Here is a 26881-nt window from a genome sequence, read left to right on the forward strand (position 1 = left end):
GTAAATTTTAGAGTATTTCTTTAATTGTATGAGTGCGCTGTCATTAACTTGAAGTTGTTCTGATGAAAAGTCTGTGTTTAGAATACTTGATCTCAGAAGCCACAGTTAAAATATCATGAGCTTTTCCACAATAGGTCTTTTGCTGTGTTATGTCCATACATTCTGTGAACAGTCGTCGGGTCCACCTCTTTTTAAGGTGTTCTTTTCCCTAAGCAAGGGACCGTAGCAACAAGTGTAGAAATATTCAGAGTAATTGCACTTACCTGTTTTGTTTTCTTAATGTATTTCCTATGCATACTGCCTTACCCACGTGTACTGTGCTTCATTGGTGGTACTAAGGGTAAATATCAGGTTCTTAATTTATAAAGTTTAAAATGAATTTTTTAAAAATAATAATAACTCTGTAATATTAGGTATTTATTCCAAGACAAAGACATGATGGTAATCCCAGATGAAAGTTAATAGTGGTGGTCTTTATTCTCAATTAATTTCTGAATGGTTTTGATCATTTGAAATTTACTATTTTAAGATTTTTGTAGAGGAAAGCTCACTTTTAGGTGACTAGTAACAGCTCTGATACTGCCTCTGACACGTGTACTTCATATAATGTCTTTGTAACTTATTTTGTGCCTTTTCTTCCCCTGACACAAAAATCTCTCAATAAAAACAAACTCTTTTGGAACACTGTAAACCTATTTTATTGTACTGATTTTATTTGCCTGACCCTTTTTGTTTTCTGGAGGGCACTGAAGCTATCTTATAATAGAATAGATATTTATAATGGGTGCCACAGAAGAAAATTGACAAGGTGGAAAGCAGGTCAGTTTGGAATGGCAGTGCTACAAAGCGCCTGAGAAACTGGGACTGTCAGTACTAATCAATATATTCCACCATATCTATCACAAATCATTTCTAACAAAACCCGGCAGCAGTGGAATGTGAGAATCAATTTACTACTGGCTTCAGTTGTGCTGATTGATGTTGAAAGACTTGAAACACTTTGGGGCTTGAGCATAACAAAATATCTCTTGTTGTTGCTACTAACACTTGCAGTGGCAGAGTACTCAAAAACACTAACTGGCATTTATGCCTCTTCTTCAGAGTGCTGTGCAAATGCACAGAAGCATAGGCCCTGTCCTCGGGGGTTCTGCCTTAACACTTAGGCAAGGAATAGCAGAATTTGAGTATTTGTTTTCATTACCTGGAAGAGAGGTGATAAATAGCCTAACTACGTTTCCCTCCTCAGTCCTGTGATATTTATTCTCTGAATCTGTATAATTGGAAGCAGTGCTCTGTTTTAAAGTGTTGGTTTCATACCTTTGCATATTCATCATGTATTTAAACATTCTCCTTAAATATCTATTTAGTGGCTTGAGCAGATATGAAGCAAATGCTTTGTATGTATCAGTATTTTAAAGTATATATGCTGAAGAAAACAAGTGGTCTTGCATGACAGATAACATACCAGGTCTTCTGTTATTTTACATTTTACTCTTTCTCAAAGTGGAACTAAGAACAATGATCCAGCCTGATTCCCTGGTCACCCTTCAAGGCACAAGCCATTGTAGAAGCACTCTTTGCTCTTGTGTTCCTTACTGCAGAAACAGAAACATTGACCAGACACTATTTAGAAACCCGTGAAGCATTAGACTACGTGTTTGCAAGACTTCTGAACTTCTAATGTTGTCATCATCAGCCTTTCCAAAATGAATAATTAACATCTAGGAAGCATACACTAGTATATAAAAACACCTGTACTGTGCATCCCTTAATCAAATGCTACCAGGCAGGCTGTCTTTGGTTCTTGTTATTCCCAGTTCTTGTGAACTTTACTCTTTTTTTTTCTGGTGCTTGAGATGCATAGCATTTTAGTTCTGATTTTGCTTTTGCTGCTGTTTTACCATGAAAGCAATTGAAAACCCTGATTTTTCAGAGGTGTCTATTCTCATACTTTCTTTCTTACTCCTCTCAGTTCTTTCCATAGCCACTTAAATGCGTTGTCCCTCTCAAATTTACTTCAACTACATATGCAGGGAGTCAGTGGCCTGAAGGAGTCAGGCAGTTGTCATCTAAGGAGTGCTTCTGCGAGCAGCCACTGGGATTATTTACTTCCACGCCAGCCCTTGGGCAGGGCAGATCGTGCTGATGTACCCAGCTACACTCTGTTAAGTTGGACTGCCATTAAATGCAGCTTTGCTTTCTTGCTCATTGTGTGGGAACCAGCCATATCTTGCTCTAGCTGGAGCCTGTTTGACTGCCGAGCAGTTGTATTGTGCTGTTTGTTGAGTCAAGATAAGGAAAAGCAGGGTGAGACCGGAAAGGGGATGTAAATTACTTAAGAGAAGGACTGTAGTTCACATGGCAGTTTAGGTTTGTTTGTCTTTTTTTGGCTAATGTAACTGGCCTTTGCCTGTTATGACGCTTTTGCTGTCCGTAATTTTTCATGGTGGCATGGGGAAGACATCTCTGAACGCCATCAAGTGGGAGTGGTGGAATTAACAAAGTACCATTCTTTGAAAGGAAGGACATTTTGATTTGTATCCTTGCCAATGGGAGCCAGTACTGGTGTAAATTATAATGGCAGAAGTAAGCAAAATCACTTAGTCCTTCAGAGCACTGGGTTCGTTTTTAACTGTGGTGTAACCACAGTGAACTTCTGCTGAAGTGATGTTATCTCCTAGTATTGTGATTGTGTGAAGAACTTAGCTCTGCCTTTTCCAGCATTGTCATCTTTTATCTAGATGCTACATAGAACAAGAGAGAGGAGAAACACTCATGGCCAAATTATCTCCATCTTGGTGAATAAGTCTCTAATCCTGCTCTGTTTCTTGAGAGCATTTTCAATGAACAATCTTTGCTGCAGGGAGGAGGGAGGAAATCTCATCTTATTTATGAAACTTGCTAACAGCATATAATACGATATCAAACTTGAAAAAGTGCTTTGCAGATTACTTATTCTTACCATATGTATTTTTTTTTCTAATAAAGATTCAACTGATGAAATTTGCCCCCATTTTGGGTATGGAGGATGTAATGTGCACCAGAAAAAAAAATCAGCTTTCCTTTTGATCTCAATTTGCTGAGAGGTAGCTAGGATATGGCAATCCTGCAATCTGTTCTGCAGCTATAAGTTGGCAATTTTGTTCATTTCTATGCACTTTGTATAATCCATGCAGTGCCTTGGCAAAGCTACAATGAGGAATGTCATGAGGGCTTGTCAAAGGGAAGGCTGACTGATCCATGCAGATGGGTTTGTGAAAGTTTGCAAGTTTAGAAACCATTTAAAATCTAGTTCAGCTTCATTTTGGTTCAGCTATGGATTGTGCCATGGACCATGTTCCAGTGCTGGGGTGTTCTACTGTTTATTTTTCTTTTATTTTTGTGTCCTTAGGTAGATACTAGAAGCTGCATCCTGCTATATGAGCATAGCCCAGACTTATGGCCCCTAAGTTGTCTGCCAGCTGTGACCATGCAAGTTGACATCTTTGCTAATATTATGATGGAGTGATCCTCTGTGTTCACCTAACATAAGCAGAGGAACATGTATAAGAAGCATATAGGTGCTTTGTGCAAGCAAGAACGACTTTGACAAGTTGTTCAGCTTAGGGTGATGCCTCTCAACCAAGCACTACTACTTCCATGATCTCCTGTAAATATTTGTCACTTCACAATGCTTCTAGTAAAACTTTGGTTTGGTAGGACTTCTTTACCTCAGTTTTGGTTGGAGGGTGGACCGGGTAGTAGGTTCTCCTCCTGCACAGATTGTAGCACAGCTAATAGTTGGTTCCTCTTCCCCAAAAATAAGTGTGATGTTCTTGACTCTGAGCTCAAGTAGAAGTAGAAGCTGTTGAAGAAAGCGTTCTGCCTCCAGTTGCACTAGGGAGCCAAATCAGGACCATTATAGACCTCTCTCATGCAACAAGAAGGCAATGGGCTCATTTCTTCAGCATGCCTGAATTGTCCTTTGTGAAGACCTGCCCTGCCAGCTTGGGCATGCAGTTCTAGGTATACTTTTCACTGTGCTGATTTCCTGCTCTGAAGTCACCTTTATTTTCCTGTAATAGTTAATCTGTCTCCTTGTATTTCACATACTTGGGTTTTCCTCCAATTTTTAACCTGTATCAAGGCACCTCACCACCTGTCAAATGTCCTGGCTCATGGATATGTTTGCGGTGGGTACCAGATATCCACCCTGTTGTTTGTTGGTTCTTCAGTAGCTGCAGTCATGCATGCATTTACCCAGACCTTGTTCTGTTTGTGTCAAATACTCTTTCTGGTTTACTTGATGTCCACTTTGAAATGTTTGATGAATAGCTTGTTAAAGGAAGTGGAGAAAAATGCTCAGAACCTTCTGCGAGTCCTGCCAGCATACACTGCTGCTGTGGTGAATAGGAGAGGAGCTCTGAGTACTGCAGCTGAAATGGGCGCCAGCTTTGGGTAAGTCACTTTTTCTGACCAAATTTGCTCCTTTCTTCAACCCTCTGCCCCCAGTCTATCCAAAATTTGACCCAATGGTAATTTCCATGGATCATAGAATTATAGAATTGTTTGGGTTGAAAGGGACGTTTAGTGGTCACCTAGTCCTAATCCCTTGCAACCAACAGGAATGTCTACAACTAGATCAGGTTGCTCAGAGCTTCATTTAGCCCAAATATCTCTGAGGATGGGGCATTCCCCATCTCTCTGGGCAACCTATTCCAGTGATTCACTACTGTTACTGTAAAGCACTTCTTCCAGTCTAAATTTCCTCTGTTGAAAGCATTCCCCCTTGTCCTGTCATCATCACAGACCCTGCTGAAGACTCTGTCACTTTCTATCTCATAGCCCTCCAGCTCCCTCAGCCTGTCCTCCTATGTGAGCTGTTCCATCCCTTGGATTGTTTTTGTGGCCCTCCTCTGGACACACTCCAACAGGTCCACGTGTCTCCTTTACTGAGGACTCCACATCTGGACACGGTACTCCAGGTGAGGTCTCACCAGAGCAGAGGGGCAGGACCACTTCCCTGCCATCCAGCTGTACCCTCATGTCCTTTTTGCCAGGAAGAGGCTGTGCTCCATCCTTACACCCCTAGCTTGTACTGATAGCAGGTATTGCTGTGACCCAGGTGCGAGACTGCACTTGGATCTGTTGAACCTCTTGAGGTTCTGTGCCCACTGCTTGAGCCCATCAAGGGTCTCTCTGGATGGACCATGGCTTATGTTCAATTAGTATTTACTCTGATGATTCTGGGCATCCCTACTGAAGTCAGCATAAGGGTGTTACAGAGGAATTGAGATTCCTAGGTATTAAATTTCGAGTTCTCTAATCCTTCTGTAATATACAGAAGGGTAAACTGTTGAGATAATGTGGCTTTTGGAGAAAAAAAGTGCACAACAGTAGGATCAAGTGTTTGCACTGTAGCCTTTTCTGAGGGTTGCTTGAACTGAGGGTCTCTTACCTCCTCCAACTTTGAATTACAGCTGGCATTTGGTCTTGTTTGGTAAAGAGAGGTGAAAGCAGTAGATGTTCTCTGAACCTTTTAAAATGAGATCTCTCTCCTCCAGTTCCTGCTATCAGGCACAGAATGGCTCTGTGCTCCCATAAATGCTGCTCTGCTTCTTCTTCCCTTCCAACCTAAACTCTGGATGGTGAAGCAGCAGCCCTTCCCTGTCTTCCCACACAGCTGATAGCTTTATTGACCTTGCTTTCCTTCCTAAATTTCACCTTCCAACACACGTGCATCTATAATACCTTCCCCTCCCTCCAGGAAAAGCCCAAAGAGCAGAGATACACTTTCTCCTCACTCCAACTAGTCAAGCAACTTCCTCTGCAAATTCCCAGTGCTTTTATTCCAGGACAATTTCTTCTCCTCTAGTCCTGCTTTCTGAATTTGCAATCAACTAGTTCCAGCCCTAAATATCAACCCTGTGTCCTGCCACAGCCTGGAACAGATGCAGCACAAATGATTGACCCTTTTCCCTTGGGCGGTTTGGCTTTGTCTGCACAAAGCAGCCAATAAAGTGGAAAGGGCTGGGCAGCTGGCTGGGGATTTGCTTGAAGCTGTATAGTTTTATGGCTTTAGGTAGAGGAGGAAGTTTGCTTAGAAAATGCAATTGCATTCCTCCTTTTGCTGCCAGCTCTTGATGACACATTTTTGAAGTTGCCAACTACAAGAATAACGTCTATTCACCAGACACAGCTTGGGCTGGAGGCTGTTAGCTGTCTTCCAGTGACTGGAGCGTGTAGCAATGCAGGTCATGATCTCCTCTGTCTAGAAGTTCTTTGAGCAGACCCAACTGAAGCCTCTGCTGAGATGCTCTCTCAGACAAGGCGAGTTCTCACTGCAGTTTGTATGCTGAATCTCCTGATTAGCTTTGTGGTACATGTAGCATTCCTCTAATAAAGTGGATCTCTTTCTACCCTTCTGTTGGTCCTCTCATTCTTGTTTGTTTTATTGTTCTCTTGGCATGTTTCCCTCAAGACCCTCATGCTTTAGAGTCTCTTAACGATCCTCCTTTCCTCTCCCTTCATCCTATCCAAAACATGTCTGTGCTTGTCTCTGATCATTCCTAGCGATATACTGACAAAGCCTCCCTCAGCTTCTCCAGCTTCTTCTTTTCACCTTGTTCTTTGTGCTGTGTTACCCTCAGAATACAGCACAGCATTCAAGTTAACATATCCTGGGAACACTTACTGTTTTCATGTTTAATATATATTAGCTGTGCGTGATGTGACACAAGCTGAGAAGTGTGATCAAACAGCTTCTTTTACTGTAGATCATACTGCCAGCAAAGACTGTACAAAACCACAGATGCTTTGATGTTGTTCATGTTCACACTGAGTGTGGAAGTCCAACCGCCTTTACTCTTGTTTTGTTTTCCGTGTGAGTCGGTCTCTCCCATACAAATGCATCTCCCAGCTCTCAGAAATGCCCAAAAGAAGGGCAATAAAGCTGTGAATGATCTGGAGCATGAGTGTTATGGGGAGCAGCTGAGGGAACTGAAATTGTTCAGTCTGGAAAAGAGGAGGATCAGGGGAGGCCTTGTCACTCTCTATAACTCCCTGAAAGGAGGTTATGGTGAGGTGGAGGTTAACCTCTTCTTCCAGGTAACAGTGATAGGATGAGAGGGAATGGCCTTAAGTTGTACGAAGGGAGGTTCAGGTTGGGTATTACAAAAAATGTCATCTTAGAAAGAGTGGTGACGTGTTGGCACAGGCTGCCCAGGGATGTGGTGGAGACTCTGGAGGTGTTCAAGATATGCGAAGACATGGCACTGAAGGACACAGCTTAGTGGACATTGTAGGGGTGGGTTGATGGTTGGACTAGATAATCTTAGAGGTGTTTCCAACCTTAATGATTCCATAATTCTATTAAGTAGTTCCGAAGGATCTGGATCTCAGACTGGGACCCTTCTCACCCACTTGCTGAGGCTCGCTTCTTTGTTTTGAAATAATTATATTTTCACCAAGATAAAGCCATAGACCTCATGGCCACGGAGCTGCCACTGCCTGTGAGATATGAAACCCAGTTTCTAGTTCTGGCTCCAGTGAACATGCTTTTTAACAGTCAGTTGCTGGATGAAGCACATAAGCAGGGATGCCAGCTCGAGTCTCTTGTTCCCAAGTGAGTTTGCGTTGCAGTGACTATTCTCATTTAGCACTAGTGATTTATTCAATTTGCTTCAAACTACCACAGACTTGAGCAGTAAGTTATGAATCAGGTCAATTTGGAAACAACAGCAAAGTGTAAAAAATAATGACAGTGGACGTGGTCTGTGCTCTGGAGGGCAGCCACAGAAATGTACCAGCTCCTGGAAGTGTGTCGCAATCTGATTCTGCCCCATATAGACCAACTGTTGCAGTAAGCATGCTTCTACTCTTGGCTCTTTTAAAGGTTGGCTGTGGTCTTTGTCCTGGAGTTACTGTTCCTCTTTATTTAAAGTATTTTTCCTGACAGTTGAAAGTAATCAGTCTACCAAGAGCTGAGCAAACCCATGCTGAGCCCTGAAATGCAGCAGCTTTTTCTCACCTGCCGTGACTTGTAGTGCTAAATGCTTTTCCAGTCATGCTGTGCTCTGCTAAACATCGTGTTTCCTCCAGATCCAGCTCTTCCAACCACGTGTTTAAAACAGTGAGAGTTCCTTGGTGTTTTATATTTCCTTTTTGGCATTCAGGCCATTTACCCAGGCCTATAAATAAAAGTACTGGAAGGCTTCCGTTTGTATGAATGTTGGCTGCAAGCAGCTTTTCAGGAGGGTGGGACCTCCCTGTTGAAACAAGATCAGTCACTGTAGTTTAGTGGTGGATAGAACAGTAATGGAGGAAAGACATCCTTTACAAATGCTTGGAAATGGTCTGATGACATATTTTGTTTAAATCTTGGTGCACCAAACTTGGCTATTTCAATGAATTTCCACAGGTCAACACGTGGACTAAGAAGTCAAACTGTCACTTTTTTTTGCCCATGTTTCAGTCAGAGCTGTCCTGGGAACCTCAGAGCTGGTGCAACCTGTCTCCTGCACACTGCCCCTTGAGCTGACCATTATGAACTTGGAGATTTCCTGGCACTCTGAACAGCTCCCCACACTGGGTGCTGGTGATCTTAGCATTACTAGAAGCCATGTTTTGTGTTTGTTACCCTGTGACTTGCTTCTTAACAGCTGCAAAACGGACTGCCTTCCCATGAATTTGCTGGTTGGGGGTGGTCAGTGGAGGGCAGCTACTTCACGGTCTCGGTGATTTTCAGGATTTTCTGCATCCTCAGCTAGTTCTCCTGGAGTGATCACTTTCTTTGGAAATACTACTCCAAAGCCCGAAAAGATTCAAGTTGCAAATTGTTTTGAATTTCAAGATTTCCCAGGTGAGAGAACTATTTTCTGGCAAAGGCTAGTTGTCTTTTTCTGACACGTCTGGTCATAAATGGAGAAAAGATATCAGGCTGCACCTGATCCAGTGCTGTGCTTCATTTGGAAAGGATATAAGCCTTTAACGTGCTTGCAGTGTAGTACGGGTCCGGAGCTGATGTAAGAACGCATGGCAGTGAGACCAAGCAGTATGAGCATTTGGAGCTTGCCAAGTATTGATTGGTGAGGGGTGGGAATGAGCAGAGAAGCATTTCAATTTGGCATCTATATGTGATTCTGATGCTGTCATAGTGAATTAGCAACACTTTCTTTTCCCTGTAGCCCATCCCAGGCTTTTGTCATTGAAGCATCCCTTTTGTCCATATCTCTCTGTTGAAAGACAAAGTGGGGGGGGAAAAAAACCCACAAAAAAACCTCACAAAGCAAACAAAGAGAACCAAACAAATCAACACACAGAAGTTGTGCTCCTACAAAGTCTGGTTGTGTTATGCTAGTATCCTCTGAATGTAGACTTGGTAATACTGAGCATTGCTGCTGAAGACTGTTGCAGCATAAATATAAGGGATTCGAGCTACAATTATCATTTTGTACAGTCACTTAGTCCACTAATGAGGAGAAACGGGGCAACAGTTTAAGAAGGCAAGAGGACTATCAGAGATTGTTAAATCTACAGGGATAATTTGTTTTGGTAGCCTCTCCTGACTCAAGTACACACTTTGGCTGTACTTACTGCCTCTGGTAATTAGAGCAAGAAGTGATGGGTCAATCATCAGCAACTGCAAATTAAGTGTTGTATTTCATCTGGAAGGCAGAATCATCTTCAGTGGGGCTTATTTGTTGCCACTGCAGATCATCTGTGAGTCACAAGTGGTACACTGGGCTAACTCATTTGTGTGATTTAGTAGAGGCTTTCTAATGCATGCTCACTGTTCCGTATGAGTAGCTTTTCCAGATAGTTGCAAAACAGAAAGTGCCACAATATTAGACTTTCTTGTGCAGCTAACACTACTGTTCTTATCTGTTGGTGATTTTTTGTTGTTGTGCACTTCACGGTTCAAATGATTTTTGATTGCATGTTTGAAATAATATTTTGTCATCTCTATAGAACTAAAGAGTGAAGAAAGGAAAGCTGAACAAGCATAGAAAGCATCCATAATTGTCAGCTTCAGAAGATACAGAGCCAATCTAATACCACTCAAGGTATATATTTGCAGAATGCTTTTAGATGGGCTTACCAGAACCACAATCAAATGGATTGTTCTGGATGTTGCCCAAATAGGATGCCCAATAGGATGTGGCCCAAATAGGGATGATCTATCATAGATTCAATATAGTTAGAGATATTAGGAAATCCTTAAATACTTTTAGAAGCATATCAATAAGCAACTGAGGGCACAGGTGCAAAACAGATGAAGTACAGAGGAAACTGGTCACAGTGAATACCATTAGAAAGTGCTACATGGGCACTGAAATAAAACAGAGGGAGTGTGTAATACAACTGGATAATTTCAAGATAGTTTATATAGATCAGCAGGGAACTGTGATTGAAGAAGAACAAGATACTGAAGCCTGGCTTGGAAATTCATGTGAAGAACTGGATTAATCAATTGATGCCCATCAAGCAGAAACCAGGGGACTGTCAGTGATCAGCTAGATATATAAGTGAAAACCTCCTGAAGGACGTCCTTATGCCATGTTCTTCTCTATAGAGAGAGGGAGCTGAGGACATCTCTAGGCCCTCTTGAAGAAGTGCTTATGCTGGAAAAGGATTATAAACTCGAGGTGTGTTATTGTACACAAGAAAAATGAGCATACCCATGTTTTTTGTGTGGCTGCCAGCACCTGTGACTCTGGACAGCTGTCATGAAGAGAGACCTTATAGGTGCAAGAAAGTGAGACTGACTCCTTGCTTCCTAATACACATCTGATGTTCTAGGTGTTGAAGTAATGCATAGCACCAAGGTTGTTAAGGAAGTTATCTTTGTACATTCAACACCTGAGGGGGCACAAGGGAATTGATGTTATCTTTAGACAAATCTGACCATTTGTGAAGCTCATTCTTCACTTTTGCACGCTGTTGGAACTGAACCCATCTAACCCAGACCTACGAGCCCTTTGTAGTTTATTATTTCAGTCACCTTGTTTTGGATCCTGCCTTTTGTCTGACTTTCCTAGAAGAGCTCTCACACCACAGGCCCCTCAGGTGAAGACATCCAGTATGCACTGAAGATAGAAATAATGAGGTAGGATTCCTGAAAATAGAGGATCCAATCTTTTTCAGTGTCCAGCTCCCATGGAAACAGGATTGGGAAGTAGCTGCCTATATGTCTTTGTGAATATTCCCAAAATCTCTCAGCAAAAACAGAAAGGCAGCTTTGGTGCTGGTGAGGAACAGGGAGAAGATTGACTTGTAGATTCTGGAGGATTGGATGTCCTTGGGTATTGGTTCTCCCTTAATGTACTTAGCATTTATCTCTTAATAGGAAATGATGATCACAAAAGATGTCCAGTGATGAAAGAGCTTGCTCTGAGATTCTGAGCACCCAGTGCCTATGGAAATGCTGCTGTGCCAGCTGCTGTGGTGGTAATGTCATTCAATGGATGTCAAAGTTCCATTTCCAGGGGAAATAAAGATTTTACTGGAAAGTAGAGCATGCCTTCCTTAATAAAGAAGCAGCGTTGGATCTCATCCATTTACTCCATCATTCCTTTCTATGTACTGATGTACCCTTTTTTATAAAAGCCAGCAACCCTCATTGGATCAATAAGTCCTGATCAATTGTTTTTCTCACTGAATTATCCATATTGGGGTCGTTAGCTGAGCTGCTGGCAGAAAGCAAGAGAGAACGTTCTGCCTGTTTACTGTAAAGAAAGCAAAGCAAGCAACCAGGAGGGGACAGGCAGCAGGATATTTACTGTCAATACAGCCGGAGAGAGAGAGGAGATATAAGGAGAGAGGAGCCGAGGCTGAAGACCACAACTCAAATGAATGATCAGAGTGTAAAAATACCCACACCATTTCCGATGGAAAGTGGGTGGATTGAAGTCAACAAGGGATAACTGACAGTGTTTAACAAATGGTTTAGTGAAGGGTTAGAGAAACAGGGAAGTACTTGCAGTAATGATAAGGCTGTGCATGAGCCTACTGGATCTCCAATGCAACCTGAAAGGATCTGCCAAGACAAAGCAGTAACTGGAATATTTGTAGGTGTGCCTGCATGCTAGACATACCATCAGTAATCATAGTAAAAATAATAACAATCAAGTTTAGAAAATAATAATTGGAGCTAATTTTCCTAAGCAGTTGGGTATCATTGTTGTCATTCAAACCAAAGGGGAAAAAAAGAAGGTGTATTTTCTTGCTTCTCTCTCCATTTCATCTATCATGGAGGAATTAGGTGATCTGAGTTTTACAGGACAAGGAGGTTCTGAGCAGCTCTCTCTGAGTGTCCCTCCTGTTTCCAGATGCAGGTGAACAAGTGAAGAGTGAACTTGCACACTACTTGCCATGAAACCATTCACAGATGAAGATGTAGAAATCTACATCCAGAGCAAGGTAAGGCTTTATCTGTCCAGATTTTCTGTCTCCCACACTAGGTGTTGATTCAGAAGGGTGCTAAACTTGACAGTTAGTTGCTTGCCTTCTGTCTTCATTTTTTGAGATGAGGCTGGATGAAGTTTTATAAGAACTGTATTTCTAATGAGATTTCTAGGTTTCTGTTGCAGAATGTTATCAGGGATCTTGGCTGGTAGCCTTGTTTTCCAAGTTGCATGTTCTCTTCTTTATCTTCACATTTCCTGAGTTTTTGTTCCCACTCTCATAATTCCAGATGTGAGATAAGCTGTGATCACTAACATTTAATCTAGGGAGAAGTCCTCACCTCTTTCCTTGTCCAGTGGTTTTGACTTGACAGATACAAGACCAAAGCCACTCCAACAAGGGGCTGCTTCTCAAAAAGATGCATGTAGGAACTGGGGAGAGATTGGAATTCTCTCACTGACTGTCACCTCTGCTAAGGATACTTCACTATACACCACAACTAAACAGCATGTCTCAGCTTGGAAATATATTTTCTATAGAGTCATTGCAACACTATGATATTTTTCTCCATTATGAAATGAAGAAAAACAGTAACAATTATCAATGAAATGTTCTGCGAAAAGAGATTCCAAATGAGCCATAATATATTATTTTTTTAACCTTGTGCTTCTTCACAATGATTAGCTAATTTCTATCTGATCGTTTTCCATTCCAAATGGAAAACGCTGGAATGGAAAATGATTTCCAATTGGAAAGTTGTAAGTCTTTCTTTTGGAAAAGGATGGAATATTCTAATACCATGAAAGGGCTGGTAAGAAATGCTTGTTTTTTCTATGGTAATGTTGTGGTGACAAGTAATTGTGATTCTTTGAGAACTTTCATTTTCACCTATTCAGTGTTTTGCACTGGAAGACCATTCCATCAGAATCTATTCGGTGAGCTGTAACAGCAAACTGTCCTCTAAGGATTTATAGAGCTATATAAAAGAGGGAAGCCTTGCACAAGGAAGATTCTCATCAGCCGCCACAAGTACAAAACAGAAGTGAAGCCTAGTTGTAAGGCTCATAGAAGGAAATGTTTTCCTTCTTTTTTTTTTTTCTGAAAATCTGTTTTCTAGCAGCCTTCCAGCTCTGATGGCTTACTATTACTTGTTTCTTCCTGCAAAAATGAATCTCTGATACCAAGGACTTCTTCCTTTACCCACTCATCCAGCAAAGGAAATACCCAAGTGCACACTTTGTGCAGGTGACTGGGTAACTAAAAACAAACTTAAACATTCTTCACAACCTCCAGTCAACCCTAGTCCTTTTTCTTTCCTCCATAATGAAGTCTCAATCAACCTTGTTTGTTCTGGCACGCTCCTGAAGTCAAAGTTTCCCAATGGGAATGCCAAAAGGTGATAGAAATGGCTGTCTGATGAAGAACTTTTCCTGCCTTTTCTCAAAATGTGTTCGTTCTGGTGCTAAACCCGTTAGATAAATGTGCTGGCCCTTCAGAAACTGCATTCACTTGCTGATTCTCTATCTTCTGATGTTTGTGGGTTCCCTTCTGTAGGAAGGTTTTATTTTGCAATAGCAGACTGGGGAGATATTTGGAATTAGCTTTGGGTAATGTGTGTCTCATGTCATTTGTTCTTCCATCCTTGCCTCAGTGATGAGGTTCTATACACAGATGGAGGTGTTTAGTGGTAAATCCCTTAAATATTTAGAATCTGTACTGTCCTAGAGACTCTGTGGCAACAGCTCAAGTTCAGCTGGTAGGCAATAAAGGCACAATTAAACGAGGTCATGCTGAGTTGGATGGATTCTCCCAGGATACCAGAGACAGAAGAAAGTATTTCTTCTACCAGGTACCAGTGAGAGACAACACGGCACGAGGAAGGAGTACAGGGGCAGTCCTGGACCTCAGCTTGAGCCAACCAACAGGGATGATATACTTTAAACAGACTGTTTTTAGTCTCCACGAGCTCTTAGGGGTGGATAACTTTTTCTACTACTCATAATGTCTGCTTGTTGAGGGAGCCATTAGGTGTTCTGTTAATATAGCAAAAAATTAGGATGCAAAAGGTAGGTGAGAGCTTGGGAAAGGGAATATAATACTGCTATCTTTATGTATTTCCTACTTGTAAATGCTATAAAAGCTTAGTAAAAAGTGTTAGCTTTCATAGTATCATATAATAACCAAGGTTGGAAAAGACCACCAAGGTCATCTCATCCAACCTACCACCGATATTTCCCCACTAAACCGTGTTTTTTAGTATAACATCTAAAAGTTTCTTGAACACCTCCAGGGACAGTAACTCCACCACCTCCCTGGGCAGCCTGTGCCAGTGCTCCACCACCCTCACTGTTGTGAAGAAGATCTTACTGCAGTTTGTGGCCGTTTCCTCTCATCCTATTACCATGCACTGCGTAATAGATGGGCAGCTAAATGTTACCACATACATTTGCAGTCTGAGTAATGCATGAGATATCTGTGATTCTTGTAGTCTTGCCAGCTGTTGGAGCAAAAAGTAATCCAACACTGAGAGTGGCTCTGCAGGGAAATAGCTGGCTGACCTGGAACAAAATGGGTGAAGAACAAGACTGCAGCTAGTTGTTAGCAAAATCATCCATTTAATCAACTCCTTCTCTTCCATTCACTGGTACTGGCATGAGAATATCAACTAATATTTGGCAGTCATTAATTTTTCCTTTCAGTGTTTACTAGCAAGAGCTCTGCCTCATGGTAAGTTGATTATAACCTAAAGGGAACAACTTTTTATTCCCAGTGCAGCATAGGCACATATGTTTCAGGGCACCCCAAGCTGACTGTTCTTACCACTGGAGACAAAGACTACAGTTATCTGTAATATGAAGTGTATTTCTTGGAACTGACAGGTGGAGCCACGCCATTATCTCGTTTCCAAAACAGTGGAGGAAGTGCAGAAAATCATCCAGCAACTGACCACAGAAATCAGCTATAAGGCCACACGATTCCAGGCTATCTCCAACTCTGGCATTCACAATGAGAATATTAAGGTATGGACAAGAGATCTAGTGTAGTGTCTGTAGTTTGTAGACAATCAGTCAGTAATTTTCCGTTCTGTAAGTGGTAAGACTGGTACTTCTGAGTAAAACACCACAGAAGATATGGTGACATTTCATTGCGGGGATTCTTGTGACTGACTGGTTCATAAGGACTTACTCACTGGCATCTTGATATTGGAGGTGCATCAGAGAAGGATGGGTAAATCAGGCCATCTTTTTTCACAGCTGCTGCTTTTACAAAGACATGCTGTTGCCAGCGCTGTCAATCTGCAAGCAGAAGCCAAAAGACAGACAGAAAAATAAATAAATAAAAGCACTGCAGTAACATTAAGAGGAAAAAATGTCCCTGCCTGTATGAGCTATGACTCATATTTTTCATAGGTGGAAAACCTGTCAACTCCCTAAAAAAAATTCAGAGAGATTTCTTCTGCTGTGAACATAAAAAGCTTCTTCAGAAAAATATTGTTTTTTCCTTGGTCATGGATTAGAACTTTTTTTTTCCTGGGAAGAAACATGCTCATCAGTGGGAGAAGAGAAGCTGTTTTAGACCATTTTAGTCCCAGATATGACAGAAGAGTGAATATTGCCTTTGACTATGTAACACAGGAATTACAACTGTAAGGGTATAATTAATACCGATAGCAATGGCTACTGTAGGTGAAAGTGATCTTTCTCATCTGAAGTAGTTTACATTCTCTAGTTATGTCAACCCCTACACTAAAATGCAGCCCCTTATGGATAAACACGCAGCATGTGAAAGCATAACGCAACTTCTGAGATTGAGATGGAAGAATTCTGGGTATGAAGGTGCTTGAAGGGCATGGAGGTAGAGGCAGAATAGAGCCATCCAGCCTGAAAAGTGTCTGTTGCTCTGGTGGACAAACACATTTAGATTTACATATTTTCTGGAATAGCAAGTGTCTTGAGGCAGACATGCTTGCCAGTAGAAATGACCACAGTGCCACCCACAACACAGTGCCACATCCTGATCCACATCTTCTTTGGTTCTGTGGTCTGCCACCCACCTCTCATCCTGGAACAAATCTGCCTGGCATATGAGGTCTGACAAAACCAGGGCTGAGGTAAAATGGCTGTTCTGGAAAACTAAACAGAACAAAAATAAGGCAATCTATTCTGATCAGTAACTTGGTAGGTTGGTCTGAACATCCTCAGCTTAAAAGAAATCCCTGAAATATATTTTCTTTAAAAGTGGCAGGTTTGTTACTTAACCCAGTGCTATAAGTCAGTGACAATCACACTAGGAGGGCTGGCTAACACAGTGCTGTAGATTTGTGGCAGCAAAGAATGGGTTAATGAGAAAATGTTTTTGACTTGGTCTGTACTGCTTCCAAAAAATAGAATCTTTAATATCATTGTTGAGATAACTCACCCTAGAGGAGACTTGTGTCAAGGGAATGTCAGTATATTAACAATTCTGTGTTTAATTTTGCAGCATCTTTTTTTTCCTGTTCATTACTTTTATGGTGACTTTTCAGAACTTCTAGCTTCTAGTTAAAAGGATTTAATATAACTTGATGCAGGGTCTAGATTTGTTGAGAAACTACAAGCCTCCTTTTAGGTACACAGGGTTGCGTGGGGAATTTTAGGTAAGTTTATAGATATTCAGTGTGTTTTTTCTGCAGCCCGGGGGCATAAAGCCAAAATCTTTAATAAGAGAACTTGAAATAAGACCAAATTAAGTAGTTCGTTTTTACAGCTTCCAATTTGTGGCCCACTGTTTTTTGTAGCTGTCATCTGTGCAAGTCTGCTGCAAAGGCTGTGAAAGCTTCAATAAAGATGTAAGGATCAGGTTAACATCCAGAGTAATTCCTAGTATGGCACTGCCCAGCCGCTGTGCCAAGCGGTCAGCTCTGTCATGCTGGCAGGGGGGATTTCTTTCCTTTAGCAAAGAGGCTTGAAGTATGCTTGCAGCTTTGCTTGGTGGTAAATGAATGACCTGGCACATGCTTTCTCTCTGTTCTGTGTGATTCTTGTTTTCCTCTCTGCCGCTCTCAGGATCAGCCGGCCTTACTGGCCAGGTGGTCAGCTCTGCTGCAGGGAAAGCGCCCGTTCCACCCATCCATCCAGGTACAGCACCCTCCCAGTGCCCACTCCCTCCTTACCCACCCTCTTCTCCAGACAATTTGCCCTCCTAACTTGTCCTCTCATGACTATCTCAGCCTTTCTGCAAGGAACTTTGTTTTTTTGCTCAAGGCATATATGTTGACACATTGTATTTCTAACCTAAGGCTTCCTTTTGCCTGGGACATCTTGGCTGCACTTAATTTGATCAACATGCTACGGGTAGGCTTTTAATACAACAGGGTCAGCTGCAGGTTACACATCACAGAACTGGATGCTCCTGGTCCACTGCTTGTGACTTGTTTGTGGCCTGCAGTTTGGGTCTGCCATGCTAGGCCTGGTGAGACAGAGCAAGGGTGCAGACCTGGGGTTCATTTAGGCCAGGAGGACACCAGCTGCACAGCTAAATTTGGTGTGAGTACAGCCTCTCAAAGTGAAGTTGGAGCCTGGTCAAGCAGAGCATACACTTGTGTAGTGCCTGAATCAGCATTACACCCCAACACCTTTCTCATTTTACCTTCTTCTGGGCTGTTGCTTCCCAGCCTGTGGCATGCCCTTCTGATTTTGAGGGGGAATGACAGCCACCTGCATACAAGCTGTATACAGTTATCGGAAGGAGCAAAGTCTGAGGCTGAGCTGAAATGGAGGTCCACAGGCAAAAGGTATGGGTAGGAGCCCCAAAAAGCCTGCTTGGAGCCATTAAGGTCTTGTCAGTGCCCTTAGGGCCTCGGCACCTCTGCAGTAATATTTTAAATCCTAAGTTACACTGAAAAGTATCAGAATGTTTGGGATTATTTCTGGAGAATGACGAGGGTGCTTAATTCACCTTGAGGTAACCACCTTCCAGCAACTGCTGTCACTTCACATCTTGTTCACACAGCACTTTCACTTTCTTAATGCCAGTGTAAGTTAGGCTTGGACTCAAGAGAAGTTGAAAAGCTTTCAGAGTCGACATAGTAGAAGTCTGAATGGGTTTGGACACCAACACTCGGAGCCAAGATTACCAAATGCTTTCAAACTAGTGTGTGGCAATTCTGGCTGTGTCCTAAACCTGTATGAGGTTTTCTGGTATTTTGTGTCACCTTACTCACTCTACTGGTTGAGTGCTGGTTTGTTTGGAGAATGGTTATCCACGAAGTGAGGCCGATTAATTGTCTTGCAAACAAGTTTGCTTGGGGGTGTTATCCGCTGATCATTTCTCTATCCTTACTCTGCTTCTCACTTCTACTCAGCAGAAGTTGCAGCTTCATTCAGCACTGGCCAAAACCTGGGGTTGTTTCTGAGAATGCCAGTGCCTGTGTAGGCTCAGGCTTGTCACTTGCCTTGGTGTCTATTTTCTCTTAATGGAGGGCAGTTGCTCTACACACACAGAGTGAAATGAATGGGCTGTGGTCTTATTCCACTGATGTCATTAGTGGACTTCAGAAAAGATCCAAAAAGTGCACTTTTGCTAGCGTTGTGGAAATGTGGAACTCTAGGCTTATCTCTAGTGATGGCTCTGAGTTAAGAACTTGAACTATTTTGTTTCCCATTGCTGGATCTCACAACAAGCTCCCTGATGCTCTCTTGCTCCTTGAAAGCTGTTAGTTATTATATTTCATACAATTGCAGACTAGAAATAATAAGGAGTGGGGGAAAACACTGGCAGATATGGTGGCAAACCAACCAGAGTGTGTTCATGTCTTGTGTGGGCCATGCCTGTCATGTCAGACTCCTGTAGGACAATTTCTTCTTACTCTGTGTATCACCAAGGTAAATCTCAGACAGGTATGGAACAGGTTCTGGATACATTCAATCATTCCTATAATGCCATGTTTTTTCCTTCCCTCCAAAGCCTCCACTTGCATGTGTTACTTCCTTAACCCTCATGATCATTGATCTGCCCTTGCTAGCCCTTTTAATCTCTCTGAACTCTCCTAGGTCTTAGCTCCGAGCCAGTTCCTTATCACGGTCCCTCTGCGTGGCCTGACTGGGTACAAGGAATGCCAGGTCCGACACTGGCGTTATTACACCGTGCATGGAGCCAAGCTACTCTCCTCTGTGCGGGACCCTGAGGAGCTGCATCAATGGCTCGAGGTAGAACAGTTCTCAAAAAGCCTTCAGCAGTGGCATGAAACGGATGTGAACATTGAAGGTGATCTGGTTCCAGCCAAAGTCCTTATCGTCTTCCGAGAGCTGGTGGAAAAGTCGATTGTTTCCTGTAACCTCTCCAGTGAGTTTAGTGGGGAGGGGCATAAGGGGAACTGACTGTCTTCTGCAGCTAGCAGAGGGGGAGCTACTGCATACACAAAGTGTTCAGGCCATTCACATAATTAGAAGTTAAAAAACTGCAAACCCCTCCAAAGTCAGGGAGCCTCTAACCCATTGCAGTGGTCCAAATGTAGACCTGCATAGAAGACAGAATTAAGTAGTCATTGAGTTCTTCAGGATGGTGCTCCTTTCTTAGGAACTTGGGTAAGTTCTCCACCAACATCACCCTCAGACAAGATGCAGCCCGATTTTCAAAGCAGTTAGGAACTTTGGAAAAAAAATCTTTTCTTTCTGGTATGGCAGCTGCAGTGTGACTTGACTAGTCAGAAAGATACCGCAGGAAGAATTGGATACAGGGGAAGTGAATAAACTGGAGAAGTGTTTGAAGACATAGATAGGGCAGATAATGTTCTAGGGAAGTCTTAGATGCTCATACCTTTCCAAGATGTAGGAGGACTTGAAGAAAAGTCTGTTGGACAAGTGCTCCATTTTCCCCAGTGCCCAGGCTATTCGGTAGATATCACGGAAGCTTGCTTTCAGTAGTGGTGCTGATCCTTCTGTGAGCAATTCCAAAGTGCCTGTGTATATCCTGTGGCAATTTGTACTGGAAGTGCTGACATAATGCAATCAGTGGTGCATGCAACATGCCTTCATAGCTGCGACATCTGCAGCAAAATGCTGCCTAAACAGTGATCCTCATATTTAATTCTTAACGTCCTAAAGGCATGTTATAGACTTCAGCTAATGAACACATGGCTTCATCCAAGCTGAATGGTTTGTATTCATCTTTTCACATTAAGATACTGTGACATGGTTAAGTTCAGACCATGGTGCCTTTTCTCACATTATATTTCCAGAATGTCTTTACCCGTCAGCAGACTGATATGGGTCTTATGCGTTCTAGAAATGTAGACATATTTCAGCTTCTCTGATTGCACTCCAAATTCTACTTGCAGGAGAAAACATGTTAAAGTCTAGTTCAGCTGGATGATTGCATTCTTCCAGAAACTTATTACAGAATTAATTATTCTGTATTATTATTATTATTATTGTGTATTATTATTACTAGTTATTACAGAAAGGATAAGGATAAAATGTTACCATTGAAGCTCACAGAAAAATCATCTTGAAAGAGCTTTCATCTGAAGCTTTACTTATGTGTTAGTCATTGTGCTGAGGTGAAAACCTGCCATTGTGTCTAGCAGCAGCTCATCAAATTGTTGAGCCAAAATAGGCCCTTCCAAGGGAGCCAGGGAGTGACGTCTGGGCTGATGATTGTCTTTCCATTTTTGTAAGGTTGGATGGAAGGAAATGGAGACAGAGGTCATGAACTGAGTTGAAATCAGGAGGAGTAATTACCTTGGTGTTTGTTTGTTTATGTGTGTGTGAAGAATGAACTTCATCCTATGGAACATCTAAAATTACATAAAAATGTTCCCAGTGCCATTGCTTCTCTGTTTTTTAATTCTTTGAGAGCCAGCAAAAGCAGAGTTGCCTCACTTGCCATTGGTGGAAGATAGGTAGCACAGTCGTGATACTTTTGGGATTGCTGTGAATTTATTAATGCGCTGACAAAGCTATGGCTTTAATGCTTTTTGACTGCTTGGTCTCTCTGCTGAGAGCTTGGGAGCAGTACAGCTCCTGTTTTGGTGCCAGGCTTGGCTCAGTGGGGAAATAACACCCAGATAGGCTGATATTTATGAAATTATACTGGGGATGGACTCCACTGTGCTTTCTTGAGGAGATTGCCATTGGGAGTAGGTGGATATTTCTTCAGTGAAAACAGAAGTTGTTACCATCCTAAATGTTCATCACTGTCCCTTCAAGTCTTCTATGAGGACTCCTTTTGGAACTGGAATCCCTAGCCAGTGTCAGTTGAAATGAGGTGGATTAACACGCAATTACTTAAACTGCTTATGGCAATCTGCTCTGTATTTACTTCAGTGGTTTAGAGCATGATCACATAATTGGCTCAAACAGCAAAGCTGAAGGAACAGATCCATCCAGAATGACAGGGAAAAATGGGGACAGGAACTTCTTCCATGAGCACAATTGGAGCAACACTGACAATGTTTAGTTTTTCCTCCTGTTCTCATTCCTCTGTGCAGATTGAAATAAGCTGTCTTCTTACATTCCACTTATGTTACTGAAGAAAATGCTAAGACAGCTGTGGAAATGCAAGGCTCAGTTTGGACATGGGCACTACACAGCCCCTAGCTTGGCTTCAAGAAGGGATCTTTTCACCCTTATCACTTTTCATGTTGTTCCTTCACAGATAAAGTGACGATGCTGGAGAGCTTCAGCTCAGTGGTCCGGGTGGCTGTGGAAACATCAGAATTCCAGGTTGAGGTGGAGCTGGCCCCTACAGTGGAGATTCCAACTTGCTGGCCTGAGAAAGCCAGGTGGCCTCGTTGCCTCAAGCGTTGGCCATCCCAGGAAAAAGTGCAGTGCATCAAGGTGAGCAGTGTAAAAACATCTGTAAAGCCTGTGCAGAAATTTACTTTGCAGCTATGTGATAGTGGTTTGGAACACAGTAGAGAAGAAAAATTTCAATTTATTCAGATTTTATTGTGATTTTTTTTCCCTTAATGATGGTGAGTTCTGTGGAAGGAAGACTGATTTAACAGTGTGTTGCATGAGTCTCTTGCAAATAGCTCTGGCCATTAAGCTCAGTGCACTTTTCTTGCTGTTCTGCTTTGTCTCACGTAACCTTTCTGCAAGTGGGGCACTATCTCAATAATTTCCTTCCACCCTTATCATGTTTCTCCCCTTGGCTAGATTCTGGCACTCCAGATCAGCCCTAGGTTGCCATGATCCCGCACACCCATTTCTGCCTTCCAGTCCTGCTTCCTACTTGCTTATGACCTGCTGCTCCATGGCAAAGTGCCTGCAGAGCTGTGCCTCAGTTTTAGTAGCACTGCACCTGGCACCTCTAGAGCTGAATCTCCTGGGAGTAACTAATATCACCACTTGAAACAAAACAAATCGCTTGTTCCATCAATCAGGAGTCACAATGGGAGCATTAACTGTATTTGCTGTCTCTGCTAACATACAATCTCTTTGTAACAACCCTCTGCATTACGCAGAGAAGCTTGCCTTTGATCCGATGTCACACTCTCCCTTTTGTCCATAGTCACTTGGTTTTGACCTCTTGGCCCGCTCCAATTATCACTGGCAGCTGTGCTTCTCCCGTGCTGAGCATATACTCATGGAAGGCCTCGATGAAGATGGTGGTTGTCGTATGAAGTGCTTCAGAGTCATGAGGCAGATGAAGGAAGATGTCTGGTGTGCTGGAAATAAGCCTGTCATCACAGCTTATCACCTTCAGGTAGGCATCACCATGATACCAAGATACCGTCTCAGGATCTGTTATAAGGAAATGGTGTTCATAATCAGGATGTCTGAAAGACCTAGGTGCATTTTGAAAGCCATGTCTCCTTCAGTTGGCAGCTCCAGCCAGTTCAGTAAATGCTGGCGACAGATCACCTGTTTTTCACCTAACTGGAAAACCAGCACTATTTTCCTTGCCTCTGGAGAAACTTCATTGTAGCAAATGCCCGTGGATCTTGCTGAAGTGGTGATGGGAGCTAACTGCTCTGCAAACCTCCAAGGAGTAGCTCTGACTGAGCTACAGCTTGAATTCACTATGTCTTTTGTTCCCTGGCAACATCAGAAAGAAGACTTTGGTTATTGCAGCTGTGAATAAAAAAAAAATTCCTCACATTTGAAAAGCTACCTGAGAAGAACTTCCTCAGCACTACAGCTATTGCAATGCCAACTGGAGGTGGGAAACAGGCAATCTAGAAAATAATATTGATGAAATTCTTAACTTTGAAAAAGCAGAGAAATTGAAGGCCATAGTTAAGCTGTGTCTCACAGCATCTGTGGGTCTCTTTGGGACACTGAATCTGCAAATTTGAATTAAGAGAATACTAAGAAACTTAGTGAGACTCTTACATCCAAGATTGGTGATTTTGGTTTTTTTAGAAATGATTTTCAGGTTGATCAAGATGGTCAATATTGCTTTTTTTGGCACAATAATTGTAAGTACATCCAGAAAATTCTTCACAAACATATAAAAGTCTGTAAAAATGCAATGTGGGCAGTATAAAAATAATATTATAAGAACAATAATCATATGCAATTCACTATTTTATTTTATTTTCTATTGGTTTCTCTTTTTACACAGATAGATAGTGGTAGGACAAGGGGGAATGGATTTAAACTGAAAGATAGGAGGTCTAAGTTAGATGTTAGGAATTTTTCACTCAAAGGGTGGTGAGGGACAGGAACAGGTTGCCCAGAGAAGCTGTGGATGCCCCATCCCTGGGGGCATTCAAGGTTCCTGGTCAGTCTGGTTTAGTGGTTCTCAACCCTGACTACAGGGGGGATTGGAACTAGATGGTCTTTGAAGTCCCTTACAACCCAAGCCGTTCTATGATATCATATGAAATAGACTTGGAGAATGAGAATATAAGACATGCTGTATTGTATGTGAGAAGAAGACAGGCAAGAGTTACTTAGAATCTGAGTGTACTTGGAAGGCAAATCTGTCTGCATCTTCAGCACAAGTATGGCTGAAGCTAACTATGTTATGCTCATATGATTATTATTCTCTCCCTCTTTGCACCTGTTGGCTTCTACATTTGTATAACAGGACATTTTCTACAGCCTAAAACACCTGGCATTTCTGCCCAGAGGTCCCTGGCCTTTTCAAATCCTCCCTCCCTACCTGCTCTGGACATTGGTACAGGGTCCTCAGTATGTCCAGTGAGGTTTGGAAGGTAAAGGAAAGGGACAGCCAAGGGAAGGTGAAAGGGCTCTTCCTTAGGCTGTTGGCTGTAATCCCTCGGTGCAGAATCGTTAATGCAGGAAGACTGTGGTGTGAGGCTCTCCGATTTCCAAGGCTGTCAGCCACTTACCAGCACTCAAATTGCCTTAGCAAGCTGTGTGAGCCCTCAGCAGAACCTCTAACACCTCTTCTCTCCCATCTGCTTCTTGCAGACAGTGCTATTCTGGACGTGTGAAAAATACCCACGCACCAAGGATTGGCGCTGCTTCCATGAAGCCTTCCTGAGGCTGGTGCAGAAGCTGCACAAGTGTGTGAGCCAGCACTTCCTCAAACATTACTTTGTCAAGAACACCAATCTGCTCAAATATGCCAACACCAGTGACCTGGATGTGGTGGCCAGCAAGCTTGCTGTCTTCTTAGAGAACCCTGTCTTCTGCCTGGACTAGGGCAGGAAAAAGCTTTCCTCACCTCAACTTTGAGCAGTTTCCCCACCTGTTCTCCTCACCGATGGTGTTCTTGTCCTTCCAGTAGGTGTTGCAGCTGGCTTTCTGAGGCAGTTGGCACTGATGGCATGAACAAAATGTCAAGATTGGAGCGGTGGGTGGTGAAAACTGATGCCCAACCGATCTAATTTGCTTTCAACAGCAACAGTTTGCCTAGAAGCTACAGCCTGTGAAACCCAACCCTGTGTCACTCAGAGCAGAAACTGCCTTGTTCTTTGCCTCCAGTCTTGTGGTACATAAGCAGAAAGATGGTGCAAAGGAGTCTCACTCTGCTGCCTACCTGCTGTGCAACCTAGCACATGGATGGTGGCTGCCTCCTCCTTCCTCACAAGGACAGTGAGGATCGTAGAATGGCTTGATTTGGAAGGGACCCTAAACATCATTCCCTGACAACCTGGTAGGCCAGCTCTGCAGAATAGCAGAGAAACATTATTTTGGAGGTATGCTAAAGGTGGAAGCCTTCTCTGAGACAGTTTGTGACGCTTCCATCTACAGTCAAATGGGATCCTGCTCCCGCACAAAAATAACCCTGCCAGTAGTGTTGAATAGCTCAAGGGAAGCAGGAGGAAGAATGTTTTTTTCTTGCCTCCTCAGTTTTTTTTCTCCTCCACCTCCATTTTTCTTCCTGTTACTTCAAATATGTTTTTCTTCACGTTTGCCAGTTCTGTTAGTGCCATACAAATGGGGCCTTGGCCAGAGCAGATTTCACTTGTACCCTTGCTCCACCCAGCAGGCTGGAGGAGGAGCAGGTCTTTCCCTAGTTTTAAGCACCCATGTCTTTTTGGGGTGTTGCATAGGAGGAGAATATTTTTTCAAGGGCTCGTAGCTCCGACATTCCCAGTGCTTTTAATATTAATAAAAGAAAATCAATTTCAGCGTTTCAACAGAACCAAGTGCTAGAATGAGTAGAAAGAATGTTGGTTTTAATGTTATTAAATCACTGAAACTACACCAAAGTGCACTTTTTTTCTTACACCTGTGAAAGAAAGCAAATAAGTATGGAGATGAGGTAGTAAGGATGGGATTCATAGCCCTACTCCAGGGAGCTGCTGCGGTGTGCGGCCTCCAAGACGGCCATCTGTGGCAGAGTGTCTCCCCCATGTGGCAAACTGCGGTCTTACCATTCATCTTCAGCACAGTCTCTGCTTTCTGGCTTGGTTTTGTATGCAAGAGTAACTCTTGCAGGAGTTATCTTGCATTTGGGAGCTGTGCTATATGGGAGTGTTGGTCCCAGGCTCACGACTGGTTACAGGTTCAGAAAGGATTCAGGAGAGGGTGAAGACATCCTCACCCATCCAATTTGTAGGATACCACTCTCCAGGGTCAACAACCTGGGAGACAGGAAAAGCAGTCTGATGGAGAAGAAAGAGGATGAATAGTACCTTCCTTCTTGGTTACTTACAGTTTTGTCTGGTTTTATGGTGGAGAAGGGCCAGGTAGGATCTCAGCTGTGTCACCCTTCTCATGCTGCTCTCCTGCATCAGATCCCACCCCTGGGAATACCTTCCAAGTTGCTTTTCCACACCAGTAGATGTGTTGCATGGAACTGTTTTGAAAAGGTAACTCTCCTATGTATCAGGGTCCTCAGCTGCTGCAGTTCATGGACAGATAGGAAATGGCATCATTTGCAGAGCTACAGGATGGAAGCACTATTGCTCTGCTCCAGCCCTTCCAGCTGCCAGGAATGAATCAGCAAAGCCAGCAAGCGAGCCCAGAGCGATGGAGCCCTGCTTGGAGCCAAGTCTGCCAACGTTTTTGTTTTTTTTCTCTTCTCTTGTTGACACCGAGGTAAATGCATCAGCTAGCATATAATGCTGCAGAAAATTTCATTGTGACTATTT

At 42.7% G+C, this 26881-nt stretch overlaps 1 protein-coding gene across 2 annotated transcripts; it reads left to right on the forward strand.

Moving 5' to 3' along the window:
• The first annotated feature begins 12351 nt into the window (after positions 1–12351).
• On the forward strand, positions 12352–25374 carry MAB21L3 (mab-21 like 3). Of its 2 annotated transcripts, XM_065740961.1 has the most exons (7): positions 12352–12399; positions 15264–15404; positions 17430–17501; positions 19416–19707; positions 22021–22202; positions 22879–23073; positions 24750–25374. In XM_065740961.1, the coding sequence occupies exons 1-7, from the start codon at positions 12352–12354 to the stop codon at positions 24981–24983; spliced, it is 1164 nt and encodes a 387-aa protein (XP_065597033.1). In that variant the 3' UTR covers positions 24984–25374. The 2 variants fall into 2 exon arrangements, with proteins under 2 accessions (XP_065597033.1, XP_065597034.1); XM_065740962.1 differs by lacking the exon at positions 17430–17501.
• The last annotated feature ends 1507 nt before the right edge of the window (positions 25375–26881 follow it).

Source organism: Cyrtonyx montezumae, unplaced genomic scaffold (assembly GCF_038088225.1).
Source record: "Cyrtonyx montezumae isolate F1298 unplaced genomic scaffold, pur_monq_1.0 scaffold_3, whole genome shotgun sequence".
Classification (NCBI taxonomy): Eukaryota; Metazoa; Chordata; class Aves; order Galliformes; family Odontophoridae; genus Cyrtonyx; species Cyrtonyx montezumae.

Coding starts and splice junctions, on each gene's coding strand:
- MAB21L3 (XM_065740961.1), top strand. CDS start 12,352: ATGAAACCATTCACAGATGAAGATGTAGAAATCTACATCCAGAGCAAG. Junction 15,405..17,429: donor TTCACAATGAGAATATTAAG/GTATGGACAAGA, acceptor TGCCGCTCTCAG/GATCAGCCGGCCTTACTGGC. Junction 23,074..24,749: donor TCACAGCTTATCACCTTCAG/GTAGGCATCACC, acceptor TGCTTCTTGCAG/ACAGTGCTATTCTGGACGTG.